This window comes from Onychostoma macrolepis, chromosome 06 (assembly GCF_012432095.1).
Source record: "Onychostoma macrolepis isolate SWU-2019 chromosome 06, ASM1243209v1, whole genome shotgun sequence".
Lineage (NCBI taxonomy): Eukaryota > Metazoa > Chordata > Actinopteri > Cypriniformes > Cyprinidae > Onychostoma > Onychostoma macrolepis.
The window spans coordinates 20,248,348-20,269,697 of NC_081160.1; the positions used below are offsets into that span (position 1 = coordinate 20,248,348).

A 21,350-nucleotide genomic window follows, 5' to 3' on the forward strand; every position below is an offset into this window, starting at 1 on the left:
CTTTAATGTATTTAGAATATTTTCACAAAGGCTTTATTCTAAAGTAGTTTTTATGTATTTTAGTGTGGAAAGGCAGGACTCACACATTTGTTGTTTATCATTTAATGACTCTGTCAAGGTAAAATGTACAATTTTTCATAATATGCACCAAAATGTTGGATATTTTTCAGATTTTACTTGTGATGTCTTGATACAATAAAGCTATTAACTGATCAGACCTGATCATGAGACATAAATTGCTTCTTAATCAGTGTTACAGACAGCATATTACAAATATAACAAGCACAATTGCTAAAGATTGATTAAAACAAATATAGCCAAAATGTATAACATAGTTCACTTTAAGGAATATTCAGGGTTAAATCACACACTTAAGCACTATCCAAAATACCAATAACATCCTTAATAACAAAAAAAAAAAAAAAGTGTAGTTTTTTTTTTTAGGTATAGCAATAACACTTACCCATCATGTTAACATCAGACTGATGTGATAAATGTTTCACCAACATTGTCTGTGCAAAGTGCAACCCTTAACTTTACCATATAAACCTGTTAACATTTGTATGATATCAATTTAAACACCAAGATAAAAAAACAAGAATGATAAACACAACCAAGATGTACTCCCACAACTTTAAAGCTAAAATTTCAAATATTTCACTGAAGAATCTAAAAGCTAGTAAATAAGCTAGTCAAAGAATACAAATGTCACATTTTTGTTCTTGAAGCCACAAAATACCCCACAGACATCCATTAATGTACATGTTTGAGTTTGCAAACTGATAAGCAAGTTGAACTTTGACAACATGCCATTGATGGTTGTTTTCTATTTGTAAACTAAAATTTAGGTAAGTGATCCACATTCGCTTTCATATTATCTTCGAAGGTCTTTTGCAAGCCAGTGGTCTGACATTTGGCATGTCTAGATATTCTTGAATGTTTTGGTTTGTGGTGTGATGAAACTTAAGCGCAGTTCCTTCTTACTGATGATTAAGGTTTATGCATTGAACAATCTCCACTTAACTTGTCTGTTCCTTAAGGTCTCACATGCTGCTTCTCTCATTCCACAGAAACTTTGAATTTGTGAGTAAGGTTTCATACAAAACTTTATATATACATGCTTATGAGCTTAATTTATGACAAATTGAACCTCACTCTCCACTTGCTTCATACGCGATTGCTGTGATCTCCATATTGGTATACTGGCGACAGGCTGAGTGATGCTCTTCAAGATCAGACTGTTCTGCCAGAAGGAGATAGGAATGGTTGAGAATATTTGTGCTGCATTCTGGGAAGGTGGTAGAACAGGTACTGGGGCAACAGTTTAGTTTTTCATTAGCCAGATGAGATAAAGCAGCATCCCCATACACATAGTCATTCCCTGTAAAGCATGGGATCATATCGTTGTTCAAAATGACATAATCTTGAGCCATCTCCAAATCCTCTCTGAAATTCTCCTTATGTTTTACATCAGCTAAGAAGCCACGATCATGGAGAGAAAGACAGGTGGACTTCTTACAGAATTTTACTGAAGTTTCTTTCTCGGGCAGAATCTCCAGTACTGACGTAGCAGTGTCATCGTCACATTGCTTGATGTTGAATGTTGGCTCCTGAATTGAAGACAGTATAATGACTAACATGAGAAACACCCTAAAAAATAATTTTGTTTAAATTCTAAATAAATCATAATGCTTTAATTTGCAATTTTTTTTTATTTTTAAATTGCCACAGAAACATTTTATACTTTTTAAAAAAATAATAGGTTAATTAATTCTATTTTTAAAAAAGTTTTCTCTAATTCAAAATTATCAAAGCAGATATTAATTACCCAATGTGATCCACTGATATCAGTCAGAAAGCTTTCCAGCACCTTGTTAAGGTTTGGGACTGATGGCCACAAGGACTTTTTAAACTTCCTAATAGAGTGAAAACAGGACATATTTTACATTTCTTTGTATTCTTTCTGTGTGTTTTAAGTCACAGAACATAGGTTCAATGCATAGTGTATTCTAGAGTAATTAGGAGAGAATTACATTACCGGAAGTATCTGGAGAAGAAAGAGATCATTGCAGAAGCAATGATAAGCAGAGCCACTGGTATACAGACAATGAAGATCCACTCTGTGATAATAAATGAAATGGTTTAAGTTTCAGAGTTGTTAAGCATTGTTCATGATTCAGAGTCAGAAATTTCTACCTTTGCCTAAAGGTAAGAGGGCGGAGAGAGGTTTTGACCAGTCACTCCAGTCTCCACTGTACACCGATCCATTGGGTTGGGCTCGAATCTGGATAGTGTATTGACTCCCTCTGTGTACATCCAAGCAAGTGCTGGTCTTGGAGCTGGATGTTGTAAAATCCTACCAGAGAATTTAGTTTCAACATGTGTTATTTATTTATTTAACAGGGACAATGCAGAATAACATTACAGATGCTCAACATACAGGCTTCTAGCCAGTGGCTAATTTGCAGCCCCAGTCCCTGGTTAGGCTTTTGAAATACAATAAAAAAAAAATTAAAAAACACATCTGAATGAAGAAAGTCATTAAATAACTGATATAAATGTGTTCATATCCCTCTGTCCACTATCAATGAACACTGAACTATTTATATGCACTGAATTTCTCATTTCACTTGATTGAAATTCACCTTCCACTCACTCTCTCCTTCCCGCTGGTATCGGATCTGGTACTTTAGATACTGCGAGATCTTCAAAAAGGGTGGATCCCATATCAAACAAAGCCGTCCTTCCTCAGGCTGTGACTTCAGACCTTCTGGAGGCCTTGTCTGGACTGTCAAAAACAGCATAGAGACAAACCAAAAGGCTTTCAACTGTTGTTGTCATTATGATATAATGATGTCATTAACAATTTAAGAAGAATTAGTAACTAAAATGAACATTTTGAGTGCATTTTTGTAATATTATATTACCCTTACAAAAAGAGCTGTGGTACAGTGCTGGTAGGCCTTTTAGATATCATGGAACTCTGAGATAAAGGAGACCTAGGATGGTTGCAACACTTTTTGCTGTGTCTGCAACTGTGTGGTTTTTTGAGCCATGTGTCTGAAATTTTTATATCATTGTCTCACATCTACCACAAGTTATGCTGAAAAATACAACTTATTCCTAACTGTGTAGATAAACTTATTCCTAAATGTGTAGGTAAATCAAATACATGCTACTGTACATAACAAATAAACAAATAGGAGACTTTTTATATTAAAACTGCAATCAAATAAGACGGAAGACGAAAAATAAAATTTGAATAGAAAGTCTCCCCTACCATCATGCATTCACATGGTACTAAATTGTTACAATATTCAAGTACCATTATATTTACATGGTACTTTGCTCAGTTTATAGGGTGTTTTATTTGGACAACATATGGTGGCTAACATGGCTTTCAGCCATTACTTATTTTTTACTTACTGCTGCTGTTCATACTGAAAGTTTCTGCATAAAACCTTCGACCAAATGGATGCAATCCAACGTGGAGGTAAAACTGATAGATACTGGACTCTTGCCCATACAAGACACATTGATGGACAGTGTCGTTGTCTCTGGAACACAACTTCCAACTATCCCACAGACTTCTGAAACACCAGACAAGAAAATAACAAAATGTTTGCAAAGGTTTGCAGTTAACAAACCAAGCTAACTGCTGTGCTGGGATTTCTATAAGACGTAACAAAACATGACACCTGTTTATTTGTCTGTAGTGGAAGCTGTATCTGCAGTCATCATAAATGTCTCCTCTCCATTGGCATAATACTTGATGCAGATCTGGAGTGTGGCACCGCAACTTTATGTCACCTGAAAATTAGCCAGATACTGAACCTTCATATTTAATGGTATTTAATTATTTGTAGATTACATTTATTAGATTGCACTGTTTGTAACAGGTTTGAAAAATGTCAAATACATGTTTGGACTGAGTTTGCAATTTTGACCAACAGCTGCTAATATGGTGATGTGGTGTTATGAGTGTTTCGAAGCAATGAATCATTTTGCAACGAAAATGGTCCAATTGATTCAGACTTTAGAAAAACTTTGCTTCTTGCATCACTATTAATGAGGGAGACGTTTGTTTTTAAAGTTTGTCACATTAGTTTTGCTTGTCAAGAAGTAGAAATTAAACTAGATATCCACAAGCAAAACTGTATTTTACACTTTGTCTGAATTGTGCCTGTGAAATGTTGGATGGACAGAAAATCTTATGACGGAGTCAAAGATTATTCTTTGTTTTCTGTAAAACCTTTGCAAAGACTGCCACACCATTTAGACACCAACATGATTTTTCGGCGTCGGTGTATTATTATGGTATAATTCCCCTAAATGCTGCGTTAAAAACCAACTGGTTCCTTTGTTAGTCAGGCATTTTTCCTTTCTGGGCAGTTTTGGCACGAATAAGCTAACAACAAATTATATTACAACATATAATATTAAAGTTTAGTATTACATACTATACAACAGTTCTTTCTGGCTCTCAAAACTGGCTGAGAGGAGTGCTATATTCTAGTGATAACAGATCTCCAACCGTTTCACCATTTATATCACTCCGCTTGCAGTATTTCTCACAGCGAGTGTCATGGAGGATGCCCAAAAGAGACTGTTTTTATAGGAGTGAGTCAGCAGTAAAGACTTTTATATTGAAAGAGACTGAAACAGGGTGTCAGGGTTTGGGTAGAGGGATGAGGTGAGGACTCACTGATGCAGGAGAATGGGCTTTTATTGGCAAAAATAAACAAAACAAACAAACTAAAACTACCCCGTAGGGGGAAAAACAGGACAGCTGGCAACAAGGCTTGGCAGGGCAAGACACGACACAACCAGGGTTGATACGATGACGAACTGGCACAGGATTGCAAACACAAGGAGAATAAATAGGGAGCAAATGAGGAGGGTAACGAGGGAAACACAGGTGGGGCAAATTAACCAATAATCAGGTAACAAAATAGGTGGGGTCAAGACAACTGACACGAGAGCACATGGCACACAGGCAACAAAGACAAAAGCTATGTGCTCACACAAAACAAAAACAGAAGCACATGACCAGCAAAACAAATCACCAGCCATGTGCAAAACAGGACATGAACACGCAGCTAATGACATGACAACATGAAAGCACACATCCAATGAAAAACACAAGCTGAGTGCCACACAGCACAAGACATAACAATGCATGCAGCCGGTAAAAACATGAACTGCGTGCAACAACACAAGACGACAAGAAAAGCACGCAACCGAACACGAACCGCATGTTACACAAAACACAACACACATGCACAGAAGAGTGCACGGCTGAGCGAACCTGAGACCGCACGCTCACACAAGACAGAACATGGAGCGCAAGTGTCCGAGAACTCGAAGCTGCGCGCTCACATGAAAACAGGACATGACACTCCCTGTCATTGGAAATCACACCTAACAGATGAAAGGATAGTAAGACAAAGATATTGCTTTCCTCAGCGGACATTCAGACTAATGTTTTATTGTGAATATGAGATTGAGCTGAAGAATGAATGCTGTATCAGATGCAGGCAATCACACTCACTCAATCCATCTCTCTCTCATAATACTCTACTCTACATAATACAATGAGATTTTAATACAGTAACACAATAACTTTTCAATGAAGCAACTCAATATTCCTTTCTTACTTGTTTCTTATGTATTTACGCACTCGTGCCGTCGAATTGTTGTATAAATGCAATATCACAAATGAGCAATATCACACAACCAGCCGTGCGATATGGCTGTATATCGGCACGCTATGATTACCTACGGCCGAATCAAAGCTGTGCCAATATACAGCCATACCACACTGCTACTCGTGTGATATTGCTAATTTATTATCAGCTATAGTAAACATAACATTTTAATATATTGTATCAAGACTAGTGCTGTCAAATGATTAATCGCGATTAATCACATCCAAAATAAAAGTTTTTGTTTACATAATATACTGTATGTATGTGTGCTGTGTATATTTATTATGTATATAATTATATAAATACACACACATGCATGTATATATATATATATATATATATATATATATATACATACAGTATATATATATATATATATATATATATATATATATATATGTGTGTGTGTGTGTGTGTGTGTGTGTAAAAATGTTATGTTTATATATTAAATATATTTATTTATTTATAATATAAATTATATGAATATAAATATAGACGTAAATACACGTAAATATTTTCAAAATATATACTGTATGTGTGTGTATTTATATATTCATAATAAATATACACAGAACACACATATATTATGCAAACAAAAACTTTCATTCGCAAATCATTTAATTAATCATTTCACAGCACTGATCAAGTGACTGATCACTGATAATGTTTTAGTAATGAGTTCTAACTTTTAAAACCTTTAGCATAAAGAGGGATTGAGGCAACATTGCTTTGTCCTCTTGTGGAACACTTCCTCAAAATGTTTTCTACTTAATTTTCTCACAATTTCCAAACAGTGTGCTGTGACAAAGGTTGTGTTGATGCTAAATGAGGAAACGATCCTGCGTTTCATTAAATCCAGACTTGAGACTTGAGGCTAATTGTAAATATGGCAGAGATCACACAGTTTCAAGGGTACAAATAAAGGTTGGTGTCGCTCACACCACACTCTTTTCAGCTCTAACCTGCTGTTTGTGGCACCATAGCTGTTACAGGACTTGACCAGTCACTCCAAAAAGCACGTCCGGGCTTGACTCTCATTTGCACTGTGCAGTTCTCTCCTGCGACCAGAGACACAAGCTTATGGGAGCGTTTTGACACCTATGAAGAGTGAGTGTAGACTTCATTTAGTAAATGAACTGCTTCTGTATGTACTATTCATACAGTAATATTATGATAAGGGTATGTGTCAGACTCACCGGTTTAACTGTGCTTGATGTGTTTTTGGATCTGTAATGAATTTCATACTGCATGTTCATTGGAAATTGTTTTATTTCTTTCCATTCAACTAACATTTGGCGCACGTCGCCAGTTGGACGAAGGGAAATATTTGTTGGAGGATACAGAAAAACTTGGAGAAAGACAAACAGATATATTTCATTTTAATTCAGAAACTATCAAGAATGAAAACTTCAAAGTAAATCGTTGTTGTTCTCCTGTTGTACTTACGCTGATCCTCCACACTGACTGTGCGATTGTAGATGGTTGTGTTGGTGTCCCTGTCTATCACTCTTAGGTGCATCTTGACATACATAAAGACGTCACTTGATGGGAATGTGCAAATATGCAGGACCTTGTTCTCCTCATAAGTTTGTTGTTTCACATCACATCTTTTTTCTTCTGGTGATCTGTATGATAGAAACATGTTTGCTTGAAGCAGGTCCTCAACCACCATGGGTGATACATCCCCGCATCTCATAATTTCACAGATTTTTTAAAAATCAATTCTTCAGTGACCTAACAGACTCAACTTTACAATAAATGATCCATTCATTTGAATTTAAGCTTAATATGCAGTAGAAGATGAAAGTACTTAAAAAGTCCTTATTCATACATTTCGTAGAAAAAATAATAGGACTTTCCAGCAGGTGCTTCCCAAAAGCAAGTGAAGGCTTCTAGATCCCTGGTGAAACATTTTGGGTCCTTATCCATAGCCAAGAGAGAAAAATCTGAGAAAGAAAAAAATATTCCATGTAGCTACAGTACTAATAAAATGCACAGTTTCACTGCATCTAGCATTCACTGAAGATTTTACACTTTGCTCTACTAAATGCACCTTCAACATTCATATCTTGAATTAACACTTCTTTTCACTACTAAACCACAACTAGAACAACTATATCAACACTTCAGCAGAATTAACTTAACATAAAATTTATAAGTGCACAATCAACTAAAATAAAAACGGACTAACTCTTGTGTCTTACCTTGCTTTGATAAGTGAGGCTCTAAATGCCCCTGCTTGATCAGACAGGAAAGAAGTATCCACCAGGTGAGTGCTGAATCCATCATGTACACAGGGCATCCATACATATGACTTTTTAAATCTCTAGATATGTTAGTGTTCAGTACTTTATGTTTTTAGAAGAGGGCGGGGAGGTTGATAGGTGGTCATCAGACGGGGCCCAATGCAATAGGAAGTGGTTGCACTGGGGATTGAGGCAGGCACCCGGACTGACAAAGTGCCTCCTTCACACGCACATGTATACAAGCGCTGACACAAAACAAAAAATAAATAAAATCCTCTGTGTTAAAAAAAAAAAAAATTGCATTATATTATATATTACATAATAAAATGTGTAGAAGTATATGGTCCAGCTGAAGAGGTCGCACTTCATATTTAACACCCCAGCTCTGACAAATTATAATTTTGAGTTCCTTTTTTGGTACTGTCTTTCAAACCATGAGAAGTGCAGTATTAAAATTTCTGTCTAGAGTGTGGTTATGATAAACACACCCACGTAATTGGGTAAAATGTGAACATACTGATGCTTTTGACTCCTTTTGACTATATATATATATTTGTATGTTAAAGGCAGCTTGGTTCATCAACCAACAAAAGAAAGTAGCTAGATATATAATATTAAATGCAGTACTTGACTGTGGAGTTTAAGGGTGGGGGGTCTGATGTGTGTGTGTGTGTGTGTGTGTGAGTTGGAGGAAACTGAGTTGCCATACCCTGACTGACAGCTCCTGGTCCTGTGGCAGAATAGGAGGAAATACCCTTGACAGATCAGCAAGCTGCAGCAGGGAAGAGGCCTGACCTCAACCCCACTACTTAAAGGAGCGAAAGAAAGAGTGAGTACTTTCTGTTCCATAGCATAATCTACGGTTGTCTCCAAATGCCTCTGAGATGAGTCCTGTCACCACATCGATGCTTTATTTATCAAAGTAAAGACATTCTTTTTACGTACTTAAAATGATTACAGGATGGCTATAGTGTGTCATACATATGTCATACGTAAAAAAAAACATTAAAAAGATCTTAAGTGGCTTTTTACGGTCTGATGAGCAACATAAACATTATGTACAGAACTCACTTAAGCTAAACAAACGAGTTTCAATAAGAACAATACATCGTTTCTCAAGTGCTACATTGAATAATACTGGCGTTTTTGTCCACGGAATTAACTGTGTTTGATGAATGTACGTTTCAACAACCTCACACAATGATTCTCCCAATAAAAGATGGAAAAGAAGTTCAGTGCATGGTCCAGATCCCCACAGACCCAGTGTGCTACATCTGTAGCTTGTATTGTAGGTTCCATTTCCTCTTGAGTAATCCAACATGTCCTGAGATATGAATCCTTCCAGAATCTAGAGTCACAGCTCATAAGAGTGTCCTTTCACAGTCTGTTCTCTATAGCCATGTGGTTTTGGTGGAGTGTCTCTTTGAACAATGGAACCTGACCACAGGGGAGTGACAGTAGCGCGAAGCCCTACTGTGATGAGCCTCCCTTGGGTTATGAACCCTTCTTGGGTCTGGGGGGGCTGGTAGTCAGGCCTCTTCAGCTGTAGCATCTATTCCAGCATAAGTGAAGTTCTCAAAGAGAGCCATGTTGACATAGGCCTGGATGAAAGATGAGAATTAGAGGTTGGTTGATGGCTACGTGCAGATAGAACTGCTACGTTTCTGCTATTTCCATAAAGTGCACACTTTTACATAGCATATTAGAATGATTTCTGAAGAATCATGTGACACTGAAGACTGGGGTAATGGCTGTTCAGCTTTGCCATCACAGGAATTAATTATATTTTAAACTATATTAAAATAGAGAACAGTTCTTTTAAACTGTAATAATATTTTACAGTATCACTGTTTTTACTGTATTTTTCATCAAATCAAATTGAGACCACCTAGCAACCACCTATAACCACATAGCAATTCCCCTGGTAAAAAGCCACAAAACCTCCGCATGGTGGTCTGAGTTTTACTCTGTCTGTTTTTTTCCTTACCTTCCGTGCCTCTTGCATCCTATTGAGCTGGACAGATATTTGCGAAAATGGCGGTCGCTCATAGGGTCTATCTCGCCAGCACTGCCTCATAAGTTCATACCTATATGAATTATTAATTATTAATACAACTGCAGTCAATCAATATGGAAAATGACTACAAGAACGCATGAGTGTCTGTGCTTACACTTCGTCATCACAGTTCCTGGGCTGCTCCATTCTGTAGCCCTGAGGAAGCTTCTCATAGAGCTCAGCACAGGTCATCCCACAGTAAGGAGTCCCACCTTGAGGAGAACAGATTCATAGCGTTCATCTGGCTGAAACATATTTATAATGCAGTAGAGAACAATTTATTAAAATAGTTATGAACAAACTTACCTAAACTTACAATTTCCCACAGAAGAACTCCAAAAGACCACCTGAAAGACCAAGGCAGATATTTTAATGAAAGAATAATCTGGTTTAAGAAGAAAAAGATGTGTAAACAATCTGTAAAATCTCTCTGATGGCGGAAAAACTGAATGGAACAGACATCGGAGGTCTCGCAATAGTTTATTGTTAAAAGTTTAGCTATTTTTAAACTTGATGCAACGTCTTAAAAGAAACGGTGTTCATGGTGCAAGACTCAATGCAATGACTAACATCTATTTAGCACGTTTACACACTGTTTTTAACTTTAAAACAGCTAAAAAACACAAGAACACATTGAACCTGAACTGCACTACCTTTCAAAAATTTTGAAGAATATTTTTGAAAGTCTCTTATGCTCATCAAGGCTGCATTTATTTGATGAAAAATACATTAAGAACAGTAATATTGTAAACTATTATTGCAATTATTACAAACTCTTTTCTATTTTAATATATTTTAGTATTTAATATACAGTATTTATAGATATGATGGCAACACTCCAGTCTTCAATATCACATTTCAGAAAATATTCTAACAGGCTGATTGGTGCTCAAGTAGCATTGAGTAACATTTTTTACTATTATCATGGTTGAAAACAGTTAATATTTTTGTGTAAACAGTGATACATTTTTTTTTTCAGGATACTTTGATGAGTAGTTTCGACAGCATTTGAAATATTTAAACTTTAAAAAAAATTTAAGCATCCTTGCTGAAAAGTTTTTAATGCATCCTAGCTGAAAAGTATTTAATTTATTTGAAAGAAAAAAAAAATACTGACCCCAAATGGTAGTGTAAAATTAGAGCAGTTATGGGGGATGAACTGCAGTTACTGTAGATTGCTATATGTTAAAGCTAACGCTAATTTTTGAGTGTGACAATCAAACTCAGGCTTCGTAGGAAATCAATAACAGGCTGATTTAATGGAGAAAACTATGCTTGTATGTCATGATGGTCATGTTGTTTTCGAAAATGTTCAGTTCACAATGTTCTTAAATGGGTAAAAATAGGTCGTTTTGACAGAGGCACTGTGGTCTTGTGGAACTTGCTACTCTAAATTTGAGCTTCCTGGTTTATGTTATCAGTTCCTTCCTGCTTATTTATCAGTTGTTCATTAAAAATCGAGAGGGATTAAGACATGTTGTTTTGGATTTAAACTTAGGGATGCCAAAGCATTTGGTGTTTTCAGATATTTAATGGAAAATGAATTCTTTTATCTCACATTTTCTTAGAAAATAAAGTGTCAGGCAATAACATTTAATATTCAGGTAATAAGGCATGAGATGTTCAAAGTGATGTTCACATGTGCCAAAACCCCAAAATACGTACACATCACTCTTTGTGGTGTAGACACTGTAGTTTAGTGACTCGATGGCCATCCATCGCACAGGCAGTCTTCCCTGAGAAAGATAGAGAGAGAGAAACATTCAACACTCAATAGGCTGAGTAAGTAAAGGCAAATGAGTTTTATCATCTCATATCAGCTCATAGATATGGTACTCACCATGGTCTTTTTTACATACACTTCCTCACCACGTGAGAGGCCAAAATCTGCGATTTTAGCAACTAGGTTATCTCCCACGAGTACATTTCTGGCTGCCAAATCTCTGTGGATGAACTGTTTGCACAAACAGGATAACCAGGCACAGAGTTAAGCCATTTATATTAATCAAATTAATGTGGCATAAAATCTACAATGGCCCCATTAAAATGAAAAAATAAATATAAATGTAAAAATATTTAATTAACTAAAATAATTATTAATAATAATTAATAATTTAGAAAATTGTAGAAATTAAAGGCTAATAATTAAACAATTTGCATCAATGCAAATAATAAATACAATAAAATTACTGGGCCAATATGGCAATTAATGGAACGTTCCACCCAAAAATGAAAATTTGCTGAAAATGTGAAAATCAGTGGTTTGGACTCATTCTGATTGTACCCATTCACTGCAGATGATCCATTGGAGAGGAAGTGATGTAACGCTAAATTTCTCCAAATCTGTTCCCATGAAGAAACAAGCTCATCTACATTATGGATGGCTTGAGGGTGAGTACATTTTAAGTAAATTTTTGAGTGAACCGTATCCTTTAATTTTGCACATCCATCCATGGATTCTTATATATATATACACCTCCATAATCTGAAAAACTTTATACCTGTTTGTCACTAAGGTAATGCATGCCAGTTGCTACATCAGCAGCAAACTGCAAGAGCTGCTGGGAGGTGAGTGTGGAGGCAGTTCCGTGCTCCTTGGCAAAAGCAGGATCGGTCTCTAGGACACGACTCTTTCTTAGGAAGTCCAAAAGATTTCCGTAAGGTGCATATTCAATGGCAATGTAAAGGTAACCTGTGGATAACAGATGCTGTCACATATCTGCACTATTTAATAGATAAAAATTCATATGGCATCCATGCCAAATAAATGACTTTGACAATAGTGATTTGAAGCCTTATTAACATTACTATTACACTTCTTGATTTACATTCATCTCTGTGAGGCACATTATATTATCTGACCTTATATCTAGGTAAAGCCAATAGGTGGCGCGCTCACCTCTGTTTTCACAGGCACCGATTAGATTAATTATGTTTGGATGCTGTCCCAATTTACACAGCACTTCTAATTCACCGGCAAAGTCTCGATGGTCATTCTCTGAGGCGAACTCTGCAGGTGCACACAACGGACACACACAATCACAATCATGTAAAAACAGACCTTGGCTAACAATGCTGTGTTGGCTTGTGTTCTTACCCTTGAGCATTTTGATCGCAGCACTAATTTTTATGCCATCTTTTTTGACCATGGCCTTGATGACCTGACCAAAGTTCCCTTCGCCAATGACATCCTCAAACTTAATGTCCTCCCACTCCAGTATGGGATAGGTGAGGGGCTCCGGGGAAGGCTTTGGTCGCCGGGTCAGTGTGAGAGTCCCCGAGTTGAACTGTAAGATAGTCTCTTCTCCCTGAGAATGCATGTGTTTACATTTATTGAAGAGTAATATATTTAGGGCTATAGTACTTATAGTTGAGTCCACTGACATGAACTATATGGTTATATATTATTGATTAAAATAAGATTAAAATGGTTATATACTGTATAACTGTTCAAAAGTTTGGGATCTTTTAAGATTTTTCTCAACAAAGACTGCATTTATATGGTTTATATAATTGATTAAAATATGATTAAAATTTTTAAACACTGTATAACGGTTCAAAAGTTTGGGATCTACGATTGGTTGTCAACAAAAACTGCATTTATTTGATTTATTTGAAAAAAGATTCAATTTGCAGTTTGCAATTTAAGATAACTGTTTTGTATTGTAATATATTTTAAATTTTAATTTATTCCTGTGATGGCAAAACTGAATTTTCAGCAGCCATTACTTCATTCTTCAGTGTCACATGATCCTTCAGAAATCATTCTAGTATGCTGATTTGGTGCTCAATAATTATTATTATCAATATTGAAAATTGTAATCAGTGCTGCTTAATATTTTTTAGAAACCGTGCTTATATTTTTTCCAAGATTCTTTGATGAATAGAAAGTTCAAAGAAGAGCATTAAATTTATTTATTTTTTGTTACAATGTAAAAGTCTTTACTGTCAGTTTTTTTGATCAATTGAATACATCCTTATTGAATAAAATATTCATTTCTTTCAGTAAAAATATTGCTGACCCCAAACTTTTAAATGGTAGTGGTAATCATAAAATTCATCATGTTATATAATGAATCATATATAAAAAATATATTGATGAAGTAGATGTAACTATCCCACTATGTTGAAGAATTAAAATATAAAGTTTATATATAAAGTAGATTTTGTGTTCAAAACTGTCCAAAATATTTTTGCTGCCACTGCACATACACAAGCATTAGAGTAAAAATAAAGTAATAAAGTAAAGTGTCCACTCACCGATCCAGACTGATAGGTGAACGTCCGCTTTCGTTTAAGGACAGATTTACGAATGTAGAAGAGAATCAAAAGGGCCAGAAGGATGGTCACACAGGTCACAGCCACTGACCCAACCACAGCCCAAAGAAGCTGATGATCCTCAGCCACTGGTCGTCCAACTTGCTGAGTGGTGGGAATATAGTTGGAGAATCCTGCTTGATATGAAAAACAGCAAGTGCCTTGATATTTTGGCTTTACAGTATGTCTTTCTCACATTTATTCACTCTGGTCACTTACCATCTCCACGTGTCCTGGCTTCTACAAACTTGCTCCACTCCCCTGGCACCTTGGAGAAAGCCCTCACCCTGAACTGGTATAATGTGCTCCCATTGAGGGATGTCACATCCTTCGTGGTTTTGTTGCCATCGTCTGTGTCCACCCAAGGATGAAAGCTGCTCTGGCCCACTGGCTGGTATTCAATGCTGTACTTCACAATGCCTCCATTGGGGTCCTCAGGCGGCTTCCAGTGAAGCCTGACTGCATTGATGGACAGAGCATCTGCCTGGACGTTCCTTGGAGAAGAAGGACCTGGAGAGAGATCATACGCAATTTTGCCACATCAATTTCATTTCACACTCTCGTGAGTTATTCCTTTGCACCACATCCTGTCTAACATCTAACATTCATGTGCTATTTTATAGTCAGACACCTACTTGCGCCTACTTGGGGACATGCATGGTTTCTGTTTACCCTGCTTATAGATGTGAATATGGTGGGGCTTTGAAGGGGGCCCATGGCTGCCACAGTTTATCAGCCGGACGACAACTTGGTAGTCCCTGTGATACTCCAGATTGTAGAGCTTGATGGAGAGCACATTAAGCAAGGTGGTTTCCTCATGCAGCTTCTCTCCATGTGGTCCATTGAGCTGTACTAAAAAGCCAGTGGCTTCGCGTGACGTGCCAATCAGGGACCACCTGATGGTGGCATTACGGCCCTCCAATGAGCAGGAATCAATCTCCGGCCTGGCCGTGGGCTCTAGCGACACAGAATACGCAATCAGATGCTGTCTGCTGGAGCTGAGCTACGTAAAAGCTATACTGCTCTCAGAGCCAGTCTTTCAGGGTCAAATATTGACTGAAAATCAACAGTCAAAATATTGTTTATCTATAGACTTGTTTCCAGTCCAGTTTTTGACAATCCATGTCAACCCCATCCAAATCTCCATCTTCAGCTCAAAGAACCCCACTCTTCTCCTCATAAAATGAGGAAATATGCCCCCACTTTTATTTAATCTGTTGAGATGTCACTCAATCTCATCTCAACACATTTACTGAACGTTTATGGAACACAAATCTAATCTTTTCATCTGAACTTCAGCGTTGGATTTGTTCTAAACAGTTTTGATTTGAAATATTTTTTTTTATGGATATTGGATATCCATGAATTTATTTTAGGTCAGATATTAAAATTCTGCTTTTTAATGATGGACTTGTGGACACAGACTCAGCATTGTTATTGTTAACTAAAACTATTAAAATAGTTTTTGCTAATTGAAATGAAGCTGATATATAATATATAAATACGAAAAGTTTAAAGACATAAAATTACTAAAAGTAAAACTGAATTAAAAATGAATTAAAGCTATATAGAAATATATAAAAACTATTAAAAACAACAAAATCGCAATTACTAAATTAAATTAATTTAAAATGAAAACTGAAAATATAAAAACAAAATTCAACATATTAATAAATACTATGATATAAATAACACCAAAATAGGGTAGACAGTGGGGTAGGATGATACACCAAGGAAGTAGGACAGTGCCATGTTATTGCTAATGTTTTAATTATTTATAAATATTACAATTCCATTAATTAGATTTAGTTATCACATATTTAACATTTGTGACCCTGGACCACAAAACCAGTCTTAAGTCGCTGGGGTATATTTTTAGCAATAGCCAAAAATACATTGTATAGGTCAAAATTATCCATTTTTCTTTTATGCGAAAATCAATATATCAAAACTTAATTTTTGATCGGTAGTTTGCATAGCTAAGAACTTCATTTAGACAGCTTTAAAGGTGATTTTCTCAGTATTTTCAGATTTTCAAATAGTTGTATCTCGGCCAAATATTGTCCGATCCTAACAAACCATACATCAATGGAAAGCTTATTTATTCAGCTTTCAGATTATGTAGAAGAAACTGACACTTATGACTGGTTTTGTGGTCCAGGGTCACATTTATCAGATGTATTTTACACTTAGAATTAGGATAAGTTTACTGAAGGTTTTTTTTGCCACAGGTAGGGGGCCATCTTACCACAATAATGGGTACACCCTATACATTGTATTCCTGTACATGCTAAACTCAAATCTAAATATGTTCTTAAATGAAGCATTTACCCCCATCTTTTCCAAAAGCCAAGACATTTTTAATTCTAGTTTGATTGATTCCCACCTGGGCAGTCAGTCTCCATGATTGCTTCTGGACCCAAAGGACCTTCTCCTCCGTCCCCTGGGCGAGTGAGTTGTACACGGACATGGTATCTGGTTGAGGGCTTCAAATTCGGTAATGTGATTTGATCACTGCTATACACTAAAAAAAGATGATGTGTGTATGACTTTTATAGTATATTGATATGATTCTACACATTGGCATGAACATAATGCAGGAATTCCTAAAACCAGAAATGATTTTGGCAAAGTTACCTATAATGGAGGACCATGAGTCTTCTGTATCCACTGGCTTGTAAAGTAGCTTAGTGGAAATAATGGGACTGTCACCCGCATAAGTGTCCATTGGCTTTACAACCAGTTGTTTGCTACTCCTCGACAGCAGTTTAGGAGCAGTGGTTGGGTAGGGTGGCTCTAGTTCACAACAAAGTGCAAATTTAAGGGTCTTTCACTTAGTAAGAACATTGCTAGAATGAATCCATTTTAAAATGAATCTCACCTTTCACAGTTAAGGTAAACTTGAAGGAATCCTGCCCACCATTGGTGGAGACTCGACATTCCCACAAACCATTATGCTCTGTAGACAGCCTTGGGATCTCAAAGTGAGCTGTGCTTTTTTTGGAGTCCATGGTAGTGTGGGATGCCTGAGAAATCAACAGCAGACAATCACAAAGACTGTCACATTAAAAAGATAGACACATTACTTTCTAACTTTTCATTTTACTAACATCCCTTTTTCAACTTCATATGCAACTTCTTATACTTTTGACTCTTTCACCTTAAGAACGGTGCATTCCAGCTTGCGTAGATCAATACTCATATGACTAGGCAGTGGATGGCCTGTTGCAGAACATGTGATCTTGTGGCTGGAGTTCAAGTTTCCCTCCAGGTTACTGGCCATGTCCAAAATCTCCGGTGCACGATCTGAGAGAGGGATAAGGTTAGACAAACGGCGCCAAGAGGAACAAACGTTATAGATTTTAGAGCAGATGGAAAAGTAATTTTGAAGGCTGACCTGATTTCTCACAGTGTTGCCCTCTCCAGCCTGTAGGACATTGGCAGCCACTGAATCGATTGCATTTGCCTTTGTTCTTGCAGTTGCAACTTAAAAGACAGTCAGCGCCGTACATTCCTTCAAGACAGGCTAAAAAAATAACATTGACAATTCTATGTTTTTATTGTATATATCAGCATAAAAATAAGCATTTTAAAAGGATTCAGTAAGTTGTTTGTTTGAGTCTGAACTCAAAAAAATTAAGTGTAAGTGTTTGGAAATGTTTGTGAAACTATTCTAACAATTGCTACCTTATTTCTTATTTCTTAATTCTTCATTTTCTTTTTTCTTAAATTCTTACTTAATATATCATATTATCTTACTTCATATAGCAACTTTATTTCTCATAGATTTCACAATTGCAGCTTTATTTTTCACAATTGAACTTTCTGTTCAACTTTGTATTTCACAATGTGACTGCATCACACAATTTAACTTTATATCACTCTATTTCAGCTTTATTTCTCATAATTGTGGCTATTTGCAATTTTGTATTTCACAGCATGACTTCTTTTTTTGCTGTTTTTTTTAAACATTATCTCACAATTACGTGTTTTATTTACTCCGAGGTGGAAACTGGTTTCCACAAAGACTAAAACAAATGGACCGAGCAGTAAGAAATGTTTATCTTGGTCTGAATTTTTACTGGCAGATTCCAGCAGCACCTGTTTAAACTTTAATTCTGAACTGAATCCTTTCTGCTGGGTCCAGATGATACTCTGCATGGAGAGAACAGTTATGAAAGGGATGTTATGTTAAACTCACGTTTATGACAGCGATCTCCATGCCAGCCGCTGGCACAAGAGCAGCCGTAAGGATCCATGAGACAGAAACTCTCGCCCTTGCATCCATTCTCCAATTTACAGGATTCCTGGCAGTTCCTACCAAACATTCCTTCACGACAGGCTGCAAAAAATGATTTGTATGTTTAAGTCCTTAAATTCATTGTCTCTACAGATGCAAATGATCAGTTTCATATAAATGGTTTTCATTTACCTGTCTCACAGCGCATTCCCATAAACCCCGGTGGGCAAACACAATCTCCATCTTTGTCATGGCACACGCCTCCATTCAAGCATTCGGGACAGTCTTTGTCACAGTCGGAGCCCCATTTATTCTTTGGACATACTAGAAAATAAATCAAGCACTAGAATAGAAAATCCAAAGTTCTGAATATATTTAAATTGGTTATATGATACTGATTATGTTACCACGAACGATGAGGCGGATCCAGGCACTATAAAGAGCACTGTCCCCAACATAGCTGACACTGTAAATTCCTGTATGGCTTTCATCAACTTTCATCAGATCCAGAACTGCTGTGCGGTTTTGAACATCAGCAATAGGAGTCATGTAGTAGTAGTTACCTAAAACAAATCAGAATATTCTTGCTTATAAATTGCTCATTCATTTACTGATTTTTGCTTATCCATTTACTGATCATCTTGTTGGAAACATCCTGCTGGAACCTCTGTTTTGGAATTTAGTTTTTTTCATTTTTGTCTTTTTTTTGGTATGTATATTATTTTAAAATATATTTTCATGAATCTCATATTCTAATGCATAAAATGTTCAATACATGCTCTTTTGACATGCATCTTGCTAAATCATAAAGAATTAGATTAAAGATATACTGACCATTGAATTTCCAAGTAATGTCTCGTCTTTCTGTCCCGACAACATCCATGATTAGTTTCACTTCTTCTCCTCTACTGGCCGTCAGAGTGACTCTCACTGGTTTAAAGTGACCTTAAAAGACATAATAATAATAGTATTCTGGTATAACATCACATTTATGAAATCTTTTCTTCAGTCTGATTAGTTTGACAAATATATTCAGGTTATTAATATATTTTAGATGAGATATTTTAGATATTGAATACAATGTTTTTATCAAACTGTTTTAAAGATTTCACTCAAACATGAAAATTCTGTCATTATTTACTAACCCTCATGTCATTCCAAACTTGTATGACTTACTTTCTTCTGAAGAACACAAAAAGATAGTTTTAAAAATGTCATAAGGGTTGTTGCTGTTGTTGTTTTTTCTCAGTGTTGTTTTGAATCCCATTGACTGGATTCCCATTGAATCCCATTGTAAGAGCAGAAACAGCTGAAACATTCTTCAAAATATCTTCTTTTGTGTTTTTTTGAATCACACAGGTTTGTAACGTGAGGGCTAGTAAATGATGACAGAATTTATATTTTGGGTGAACTATACGTTATCCCCCCCCTGCTCATGTCATCTTACCTCTGCTGTAGTTGTTGATGAGTGTAATGCTGCCAGGTTGGTCAGAGCCCCTTTTTGAATGACAGTAGAAAATCCCACTGTGGTCAAAGCCTGTAAATCCAGTAGCCACCACTTCTTTAGTCTGTGGCCTCTGCACATTAAAATGTGGCGAATCTGCACGAAGGACAATGCTGTTGTCCTTTGTGATGCTCAGCTGAATCCCGTCTGTATCACGCTCTCCAGAAATGCAGGAGAGGCGGAAATGATGAGCAGATGCGGCCCCGTTAGAGGTCATTGTGAGATCCATGACTGCATCTGAGAGAGGACACATTTCATACAGATTAATGCAATGCAGTTTACTAAAATTGGACAACTATTGGAAAACAATTGCTAGAGAGAAAGAGAGAGAGAGAGAGAGAGAGAGAGAGAAGGTCAGTTAGTAAGTTAATATTCTCATAACTTAAGGGTGAAACTGTGAATTTATTCAATACGGTTTCCTGTTTATTTACATTGATCACAAAATAACAACAACAATGGAGCCACTAGAGGAGCATCCGCATTCCTGCTTTCACACATTTCCCCTGGCTTTCTGCCACTGTGTGCCCTTCTCAACACAAGAACAATATCAGGAAACAAAGAGGATCCAAAGCCATCATTCCACCATGAATACCATTAGATCCCATGTGCAAAATAATGAAAAATGTGTGTGTGTGTGTGTGTGTGTGCGTGCGTTGTAGGCTATATTGTGAGGATAAAACTGAGAAAAATATTTGTGTGTGTGTGTGTGTGTGTGTTATAGAGTATTGTGAGCAAAGAATTGACAAATGTCATTCTAATATAGACCAAAATATTGTAGCAATAGAATATTTGAAACCAACATACAAAATTAGCTACTTCTAGATGATTCACATTCTTCTGAATCAAAAACAGACATTTCATATGAGTGAGATGGCCTTTGCGACAACTAACCCAATTCCCATATCAATTGTACTCTCCCAATCGATCAATCAATTAATAATTATTCTGAAATCAAGTCAAAAGACAAACGACACTTTTTCTAGTGGGAAACTAACATCTGGTAGGCCTACTTACCAGATATGTCCACGAGGCACAAGAGGCAGATTAAATGAAGCATGACTGTAATCTTATGTTCACTCTCAGATAATCCGTTAGAAATGATCCAAATACGGGATTTGTCATTCCAGTGGGGTTTTCCAGCTCGCCAGAAGTTGCCGCGCGTAATTGCGCATTTCTACAATCACTGTGAATGAATGTACGCGCACGGATTCACTCTGCGCGTGAAATCTGTGCTGTTGACACGCAGAAAACTCAACTCTTCTGCTTACTCCACACTCAT

General features: G+C 36.6%; 2 protein-coding genes across 6 annotated transcripts; both read right to left on the reverse strand.

The window, feature by feature from the left end:
* Positions 1–1,145: 1,145 nt before the first annotated feature.
* mpl (MPL proto-oncogene, thrombopoietin receptor) lies at positions 1,146–8,154 on the reverse strand. Of its 2 annotated transcripts, XM_058778556.1 has the most exons (13): positions 7,913–8,154; positions 7,540–7,654; positions 7,155–7,333; positions 6,905–7,056; positions 6,671–6,806; positions 3,699–3,810; positions 3,427–3,590; positions 2,646–2,788; positions 2,197–2,356; positions 2,039–2,120; positions 1,829–1,916; positions 1,520–1,610; positions 1,146–1,381 (listed from the first exon to the last, which is right to left on the reverse strand). In XM_058778556.1, the coding sequence occupies exons 1-13, from the start codon at positions 8,016–8,018 to the stop codon at positions 1,152–1,154; spliced, it is 1,758 nt and encodes a 585-aa protein (XP_058634539.1). In that variant the 5' UTR covers positions 8,019–8,154; the 3' UTR covers positions 1,146–1,151. The 2 variants fall into 2 exon arrangements, with proteins under 2 accessions (XP_058634539.1, XP_058634538.1); XM_058778555.1 differs by having other exon boundaries at positions 1,146–1,610; positions 7,913–8,140.
* A 685-nt stretch (positions 8,155–8,839) lies between these two features.
* tie1 (tyrosine kinase with immunoglobulin-like and EGF-like domains 1) lies at positions 8,840–21,333 on the reverse strand. Of its 4 annotated transcripts, none has more exons than XM_058778551.1 (23): positions 21,086–21,333; positions 20,015–20,308; positions 19,402–19,512; positions 18,975–19,130; positions 18,760–18,891; positions 18,529–18,669; positions 17,725–17,853; positions 17,488–17,633; positions 17,209–17,353; positions 16,965–17,123; positions 16,714–16,851; positions 15,000–15,284; positions 14,547–14,837; positions 14,271–14,461; positions 13,108–13,318; positions 12,910–13,020; positions 12,512–12,702; positions 11,851–11,964; positions 11,676–11,746; positions 10,317–10,357; positions 10,126–10,222; positions 9,942–10,041; positions 8,840–9,555 (listed from the first exon to the last, which is right to left on the reverse strand). In XM_058778551.1, the coding sequence occupies exons 1-23, from the start codon at positions 21,126–21,128 to the stop codon at positions 9,484–9,486; spliced, it is 3,369 nt and encodes a 1,122-aa protein (XP_058634534.1). In that variant the 5' UTR covers positions 21,129–21,333; the 3' UTR covers positions 8,840–9,483. The 4 variants fall into 4 exon arrangements, with proteins under 4 accessions (XP_058634534.1, XP_058634531.1, XP_058634536.1 ...); XM_058778548.1 differs by having other exon boundaries at positions 14,271–14,464; XM_058778553.1 differs by lacking the exon at positions 15,000–15,284.
* Between the last annotated feature and the right edge of the window lie 17 nt (positions 21,334–21,350).